The sequence below is a fragment of the Ipomoea triloba genome, chromosome 13 (genome assembly GCF_003576645.1).
Source record: "Ipomoea triloba cultivar NCNSP0323 chromosome 13, ASM357664v1".
Taxonomy (NCBI): Eukaryota; Viridiplantae; Streptophyta; class Magnoliopsida; order Solanales; family Convolvulaceae; genus Ipomoea; species Ipomoea triloba.
The window spans coordinates 26,932,495-26,941,909 of NC_044928.1; the positions used below are offsets into that span (position 1 = coordinate 26,932,495).

The 9,415-nt window shown below is 33.6% G+C and overlaps 1 protein-coding gene across 1 annotated transcript; it reads right to left on the bottom strand.

Annotated features, from left to right (window-relative positions):
* Positions 1-6,162: 6,162 nt before the first annotated feature.
* LOC116002529 (ethylene-responsive transcription factor ERF113) lies at positions 6,163-9,029 on the bottom strand. The gene is made up of 2 exons (XM_031242694.1): positions 8,571-9,029; positions 6,163-6,893 (listed from the first exon to the last, which is right to left on the bottom strand). Exons 1-2 carry the CDS (start codon positions 8,695-8,697, stop codon positions 6,295-6,297), a joined length of 726 nt encoding a protein of 241 aa, XP_031098554.1. The 5' UTR covers positions 8,698-9,029; the 3' UTR covers positions 6,163-6,294.
* Between the last annotated feature and the right edge of the window lie 386 nt (positions 9,030-9,415).

Here is a 9,415-nt window from a genome sequence, read left to right on the forward strand (position 1 = left end):
TCTAAGCTGATAGTTGGATTCCATATTTATATTTATATATTATATGCTCAACAGAGATGGATAATGTTGATGGGAATGTAAAAGGCCAATTTGAGTAAGATGTAGCAGGAGGTATTATTAGGAATAATGCTCAAAGCAAGTAGTGGGTATGTGGTTTTCGATATGGGATAGCTTACAACCCTTCGGAAGGTCTTAAAAATTTTTTAGCTGCAGATATTGTAGAGGTTGTTTGGCCCATATTTTTATAATCTACAATTTATTTAGATTCTTATCTTTCTCGCATATAAAAAAAGCTTGTCAAATAGGTTAGTAAATAATTGTATGTCATGCTTTCCTTTCTCCTATTCATATATTCCTTAAAAGATTCTTTGTGATGAACATGATAGATTATTCCAACTAAAGTTCTAACGGTTTACAATAATTTGTCATGAACAAAAGAAACGGTAATCTTGACGAATAAAATAACTGATTCTAGATGTGCGATAAATTTGATGTGATATAAATAATTGGGAAATTGGACAAAAGAGATCTAGAAAATAAATGAGGTGGTGGAATTGGAACCTTGATATGAGCAATTTGATTGTGATGGAAGATGCTGCTCAATCATAGGTGTGAGGCTATATATGTTTGCATTTGACAGCTTTCTTTTCAAGTGGTGGCTTTGAATCTCTTAACTTGGACGATTTTGATAGTGTCATGAGATTTTCATTCTTATGATCACTTATGATTGAACCCCCACTACCATGAAGCTCATCATTGAATGCAATCAATACCCAAAATAAACTTATAATATTTTGTACATATAATGCGATAGCAGAACATCTTATGAAAATATCTTTAATTTGTTGCGGATTAAGATGTTTGAGCTAATTGATGTTTCTCCAAATGATACTATTTAGAAGATTCTATAGATGGATTGCGATAGCATGATTTGTCTAAGTGCGTGTTATAAGGATCAAACATAGTGTCAACCTCAAGTATATAGCATGTGGTTAGACTTGCTCTAAAATCAATTTTTTGTAAGATCAAATGCTTTCCACAATAACAAAGGTTAACTATTTCTTGTACTTGAAGGTCATAAGTTTAATTCTGATTAGTACTCTCTCGGTTAAGCCAACCACACATGGTATTCTTACTGTAGTTTACCTCTCCTATATAACTTGTGGGCAACTTCTCATTAAGTCTACCACATAAGGTATTCTTAGTGTGATTTACCTCTCTTATATGACTTGTGGACTATTACACAAATGAAGCGGAGTTTACCCAGTATGTTCACACTCTTAATTGGATATATAATGGCTTTAGGTTTCGTTCGTCACACAAAAAAGTTATAGTTATTGGCGAAAACACAATTTGATTTCTATATACTTGCATAACAGTCAACACCACTTTTTGATAACAAGATACCAAACTCAGCCCACAAAATTAGTACCCAACACATGATTAGGTAGTCTACATTGACTCCATAAGAAATTGTCAAGTAGTATTAAGTTTGAGAGATTTCTCCAACTTTTTGATTAATTTTTTTTTCTTTTTTGGGGAAAAGAATAAAAATTAAAGACAAAGAAGAACAGAAGAGAAAAGACAGGAGAAATATAGTGGCAGTGGCGTGATTTTGAACAGTGTGTGGGTGAGAACAATTCAAGCTGGTGTCGACACTTTTACTATATTATTATAACTTTGGAGGGTACTAAATATTTTGAGGTGCATGTCTGTCTGATTACCAGACAAATTCAAAGATTTTTTCTCAGCGTGCAAGCCGCCGAATTCTGATTGAACTTTAATTTTAATTTGTTCTTCTGGATTTGCATGCTTATTGCTACTAGCATCTTATTGCAACTTGTCAAAAAGTGATTTGTTTACTAGTGGCATGCCTAGCTACCTAGCTAGGGTTACATTTATATATGTTTATTTATTCAATCGAAAGTTTTTCTGATTCAACAGGACCGTTATGGTGTGATTCACAAAAAAGATTATAATCAACATAGTAACAGTATTGCTCGATTACATTTAACAATCACATACTCTAGAAAAGTAATTGCATCTTAATTATCCCGAGACGACTTTCATTGCGCCTACCCTGAAACTTTAGTATATTAAGGAAGATAAACCGTGAAATGCATTTTAACGGGTCTATATATTCTCTAATGTGTTTGTACGCTAGTATCACAAAATGACTGATATTGCAGTATACGATCCATAACAAAATTAAACTATTAACTCTTTAACTTGTAGTCTTTGTAAAGGGATATAGGTTGACAAGTCTATGCACAGTGCAATGATGTTTAGGAATGAGTTTTCTGTGGAGGACTTGCAATCTGATGGTTGAAATCACACTTTAATTCGTACTTAGAAACATTATTCAACTGTACATAGTGTAAGTGATAATAATTTGGATTTTGGAAGTGAGGCCCACTTGCTTGTCATATCCAGGGCATATACACTTTTTTTTTTTAATCATTTATTTGATTCTATGTATTAACTCGAGAAACTTAAATAACTCGAATAAAGAAAAGTGTTACGAACTATATCTTGTAAATGCATTAGTAATTTACTTTAAGTCAGATTAATAATGTATTATATTTTGAAAAAATAGTTAATATATAAATGCTTTCAAGCTAGTCTTGACTTTCTCTAGATTGATCAAAATTCAAATGGTCAAAATTAACTCACATTTTATAATATGGGTTAGTTGAAATTGTCAACTTAGGTAGATTAACCTTTAAAAGTGTCTAAATTATCACCTTGAGGACAAGCTCTTTTATTTTATTTTATTTGGTTTGGGTCCATGCCATTTTACATTTAATACAATTCAAAACTAAAAAATAAATAAAATAAAAATAATGTCAGAGTAGTCAACTAGCTTTCATATTAATCATTTATTATAGGATCACATTTGTGTGAGACCGTCTCACGGATAAGGATCTGTGAGACAGGTCAAGTCGGGTTAGATTAACATCCAAATGACATAATTATATGTCCAAATTAAATATCATAATTATGCTCAAATGGGTAATACTAATCAAGAATAAAATGTTTGTAACTTATAAGGGAAACTGTAATACTTTTGATGAAAAATATAATACTTTTACATTAGTAATGTTGACAAGTGTTTGTTATTTATTAGGAAAAATATAATACTTTTGAGAAAAAGTGTAATATTTTAAAATCCCTTAAAAGTATTATATTTTCCTTAATAAACATACACTTTATTCCTAATTAATATTATATTTGTGTGTATTAATATTTTGACCTGATCCGTTTCATAGACGGTTTTACACAAATTTTTGCCTTTACTATATTGTCTTTTTTCCCCTAATAAAAACTCAATTTAATTAAAAAAAAATCTAAACCCATATCTTCTATAACTCAGTCAAAAACTCAAGAAAAATCTCTCAATGAAAATACTTTTATATACGCATGGGTCTCCTTGATTAGGTATTTGTAAATTCATTGTAAGTCTTCTAGGAAATAGATTACATGCTTAAATTTTGAATTGGAGTAGCTGCACCTCACCTAAAATTTGTCCTTCGTGGATAATTAATTAATTATAAACAAAGCATTATTTTAAAAACTACAAGAGTTCCAAGCGAGGTAGTCTTATACATGCACAAAAACACCACAACTTGTTTAGAAATGCACCAGAAAGTGGTGAATTTCTCAGCACCACTCAATTTGTAAAATGCACCCCACTTTGATACATTTTTAAACACATAATGTATTTGTGAATACACAGTGGTGCAAAGATACATGACTACACAAAAAATAGGTGCAAAGATATATATATATATATATATATATATATATATATATATATATATATATATATTTATTTATTTATTTATTTATTCTTGGTCCATCACTAAAAATAATACTCGATGGGGAAAATATTTGTTAAGAACGAAAACAAATTGATAACTTCTTAACACCCGAACTTTTATTGTTGACTTTTGTAACATCTAGACTTAAAGCTAGAAAATCTTAATTTAAGTCATTATTTTTTGACAAGGCCCTCATCTTCACCACTACAATTTGGTGAGATGAAATTAAATTAGCGTTTCCATCCTTTGATTTTATATATGTTGGAAAAATTAGATTAAAATGGGATTTAAAGTGGTCATTTGATGGTATAGTTTCTAGTAGTGGAGTCCATTTTAGAATTGGAATGGGTCAAAGTGGATTCGGATTTTTTCAAGTGAGATGTTTAATTTGATATATCATACGCACAAAATAGATAATGAATAAATGCAAAAATTGATTTCAAAGTTTACCTATTTGAGTTGGGAAAAATAGAGGTATGAAGGCTTGTAAGTAGAATTTGTCAAAATTGAAAAACCTAAAAAAAAAGATGTAGGTTTGTACTAATATATATATATATATATATATATATATATATATATATATATATATATATATATATATATATATTATTTTTAATAAGTTTGAACCATATAGTATAGAGTTCTCTCTGGCGAGTAGAAGGGGTGGGCACAAATCAAAATCCCAAAATGAGCATAATGCTTCTAGCTAAGTTGGCGTGTGTTATTTACATGAATTTTTCCTCATTTAATTTATTTTATAGTCTAAGACTAAACGTGACAACTCCACTAAATAAAGATTACCAAAAGTGGCACTTGTCCAATTTACGGCTATAAATTAAGTTTAAATGGATGGTGACGATGGAGGTCTGCATGTGGATCATATATGCCTTTGAAAACATTAAAAATGAAGACTAATGACTGAGTTATACTTAGTCAAAAAAAAAAATAAAATTGTAGAAGGCACCTATCTACTTTCCAGCTCTCCACTTGGAAAGACTGGACACTACACTAATTTTCCACTTCCTTTCCAAAGGGATAAGGACACAGATGGAAAAAGATAGAGAGAGATCAGCATGCAACATGCATTTCATCATCATCAGATTCATCTATCACTTTGCATGCCTCTCTCTCTCTCTCTCTCTCATCTGCAAACATCGAGAAGAAAGCAACTCGCCGTTACTTTGCCTAATATTTAATAAAGAGTGGGAAAATAGTATACAAAGAGCTAGACTTCATGTTCTGAATATATAATGGCACACATTACATGCTTTACGTGTGCATGCATATGGATTAGCTGAGCATCCTGCATGCACTCATATGTTGTGAAAGTTAAGATTATATTAGTCACTACTTGAATATTTGGAGAGAATAAAATGTGGGAAATGTTAATGTGCTAATTTGTATTGAATACAATTCAAAAAAAAAAAAAGTGTGTTACTTTTTTTTTTTGAAAACAAAAAAGTGTGTTACTTGTTTCTGCACTATTGTAATAGCACAGAGCTTGATTGTTATTCAGGAGAAGACTTGACTAAAAAGCACTTTAAGGTGACGTGCTCACATATACAAGAGTCAATTTTCAAACATTGTAATTGCATTAGCTGTCCGCGTGTCTCAAAAATTCAAAAGCTTTATGATTAGTTGCATATGAAAATCAACACCTTAAATTTTTCCAAACTCTTTAAAGTGACATGCTCACATATAAGTCAATTTTCAAACGTTGTAATTGCATTAGCTGTCGTATCTCAAAAATTCAAAAGCTTTTATGATTGGTTGCATATAAAAATCAACACCTTAAAATTTTTTCATAATGGGTCAGATATAAACTTTGTTTTTAGCGGATTTCAACCTAAGTTTAAAGATGCCAACCAAAGTTGACTTAGTATTGATGGTTCACTTTGTTAGTATTGGTAACTTCTCTTTACAGTTATGGTGTTAGGATGAAGCACTTACCATTACTTAAAAGTCACAAAATGTTAATTAGATTCACCCCTGACCTCCAAATCTCCACCTGACAATCATATCCTCTCCCAATACCTGCCCATTTCAAATGCACAACATACTTTCCATGATATACTTTTATACCAATAGTTAGAATAAACACTTGTCAATACCAAAACTATAACTAATAACAAAAATGTAACTTTATTTCGTTATATTATAGTAGCGCCACATTTTTATGGCGGGATGCTGTATTCAGCCCTACAAGCCTCCGCCTGTATTCAGCCCTACAAGCCTCCGCCCAATAGGTGGTATGTCATAACCATCCATAAGTCTAATAATAATATATGATGATGATATAATTAGGATATAAAATAAGCTCACCAATAACGAAATAGTATTGTATATAATGAATATTGGATATTGTATATGTAAACTTGCATTATATCAATAAATAAACATGCATTTAGTAGAAACTTGCCATCAAAATCATGCATTTTGTATGATGGTACAAATTCATACAAAAAAAAAAAAACTAGTCATCATTCGGATTCGGGTTGTTTGGATCATCAAAACCCTTGGTGTAATAATTTTGATAATCCGAACTAGGAAAATTCTCAAACTGCGACGGAAAATACGGGAAATAATCTTGTTGCTGCGACGGCGCCGTGGGCGGCGGCGGAAACGTCGCCGCCGGTGGCAAAGACGACGGTTGCGAAAAACTCGCTTGATTATAAAGCGCCGAAGTCAAGTAAGGGAATTCCGCGTCGGAGCTGGAAAGCAGCTGCGCGTATTGCTGGAGGTACGGGTAGGTTTCCGGCGACGGCATGGCTGGCAGTTGGTGGTGGCCGGAAATGTGGTGATCCACGGCGGAAGGAGCTCCTCCGGCGGTCCCTCCGGCGCCGGTGCTGACGTAGCGGAGCTCCGTTTTTCCTTGGACCCTTTCCGGGAAATTGAGCTTGGCTTTGGAACCCTTGAATTTAAGAGCAGCATCATCGTATGCAAGAGCTGCATCCTCAGCTGTGTCGAAGGTTCCCAGCCAAACTCTAGCCGCTTTTTTCGGGTCGCGAATCTCCGCCGCCCATTTGCCCCACGGCCTCTGCCTTACGCCTCTATAGTGTCGTCTCACGTTCCCTTCATCAAAGCACAAAATCCAAAAAATAAGGTCTAATCAGAGGTAATTGAAGAATGTGTTTTGTTTCATCTCTCATCCTGTGACTATATACCAAATTAAAAGAGTAAATCGAAATTATAGATATGTATGATCAAACATACATATTGATTCAATGTCACTAGCAATCCTCTTAAGCTATAATTTGGGGAACAAATAAATGTATTTCTACTACCAACTTGTTACTATAAATGAACTTTAGGGGGAATTCTTAACTAGTCTTTGTTCACTTGATCAAAGATATGTATGATAATTAATTCAAAATATTCTCATATTCTCTTAAAAGTAAATGAACGTTTGTAACAAACAAACATCACTAAATAATATCATTATAAATAAGGTTAATTGTATCTAGCTCGACCAATTTTGCACAAATTTAATGCATAGAATAACACAAATTAAGTAGAATCTTAGACATTCATAATTGATAAGTCCTAAATACAATGTAAAAGTATGAGGCATGCATGAAGCTAGGAGTCTTGTGGCAATGTACAATTCCAAGTTTCTAGCTAACCCCTCCCACCCTCACCCTGTAGTATCTGTTCTATGTACTTTCTCCATCATCCCACCACGGAGAAATTTGTTGTAGCTCAAAGAGTCAATACCTCACCATCGGAGACTCGATCCTGTGACGTTCCCTCAAGAAGAGTCACAGAAGTGTCAATTGAGCACACTGTGCTTAGCCCTCTCCCCACCATATTCGAAACAAAACATGCATACATACCCCTATATATGGTTGCGAATTTTCCTCGTCATCTAAAAAAATTAACATATGATTTGTTTCACACCCCATAATGCTACATATATATAAAAGCATGCACTATATATTAACGCGATTACATCTCATGAGACCAACTACAAAAATATGTATAATCACGAAGAATCGTGGCACTTCAAGACATATATCACATCAAACAATAAATATTCTTTGACAAAAAAAAAAGTTTGGTGATGGGCAAAATAGCAACAAAGTGGTGCAAAAACACATAGCTATACCTATACTAGTCATAAACGATAAACACGATGGCAGTTTAGGAAAGAACAAATAAATTGGACGACAATGACTGCCAAAACGAAACCATCCACATGGAACACATGACTACACATTAAAAAAAAAAAAAAAAAACATTTTTTTTGTTTTCTTTAATGACAACTGATTATTGCTTCGCTTGTAATTCGGATTGGACGATGATAATTGACGTCGGACCAAAAACAAATGAAGCCAATTATATCGAGACGTTTGTCCCTATACTAGGTTGTTCCTTAATTAGTTGGGGAGAATATATAATATATATATATATATATGTAGTTATTAGAGGCAAATTAATTCCCCATAATTAAAGAAGCTAGGCCGGGCAGTACACTAGAAAGATAGAGATCGAGGTGGCGACATATATACAGAGAGATAGTTCTTTACGGAAAGTCGAAAGTCACATACAATGAACCTGTCAACCAAAGCAACAAATTCTTTTCCCACATGACCTATTAAAAAACCCCCAAAAAATTCAAAAAAAAAAAATAATTCGGAGAAAATGAAAATAAAATTTCAAATCGGATCAGGAGCTATGGATTCAAATATTCAATCTTTATTTTTAGGGAAAAAAAAAAGAAAAAAAGAAAATATAGACTATTAAACTAACCTTGTTCTTGCACCACCGGTTGAGCGACGGTGGGCGACGGCGAAGCTGAGGTTACGATTCCGGTGAGGACGGAGGAGGAATCATCGGTGCCGGCGAAGTCGTGGGTTTTCTCCGACGATGTTTCCATAGAAAGTGGGCGTTTTCCATGCCGTTTATCCACTTTCTCTTGTTTTGAGATCGAGACAACCTTTGACTACGTATTGGGGAGAGCTAAGAACAAAAAATCCTCATAAAATCGACAGAAACGGAGAGATCGAAGATCGAACAAAGAGTTTTGTTCTGTTAGAGAGAAAGAGGGTTTCGGTTTCTTCGGCCTCTTTGTCCTTTAAGCTTGTGTTTGATGTAATAAGTTGATATATAGAAGAGTGAGAGGTTGCATCTTAAGGGGAAATGAAAAAGGGCAAAAGCAGGAGCTAAGATCACGCTGGGATGACAAAAAGAGGGGTAGGGGGGGGGGGTAGGGGGGGGGTGAGCGTGATTGTGTGTGTGTATATATGTCATTCAAATTGATAAGAACCTCTTGGATTTGATCTTAGCGGAATTAAAGGCTCCAAGGGTGATATTGGGGAAAGTTTTATTTGCTTACTACTACTAGAACCACCGTACCCCCAATTGGCTTCTTGTCCACATGTTGAAATTCACTTCCTCATCCTATAATTCAGCCGTCTTCCTTTTTTTGACGGCACCCATAAAAAAAATTATTTTGGTTGCAATGTTTTACCCTACTGTAGAATTGTTAGGTTTATTATTCGTTTGGGGTCCAATAAGTTTGAGGATGCAAGTAAAAGCATCTTCAACTATTGAAGCTTTTTTTTTTTTTTTTTTTGTATGTATAGATGGTGGAA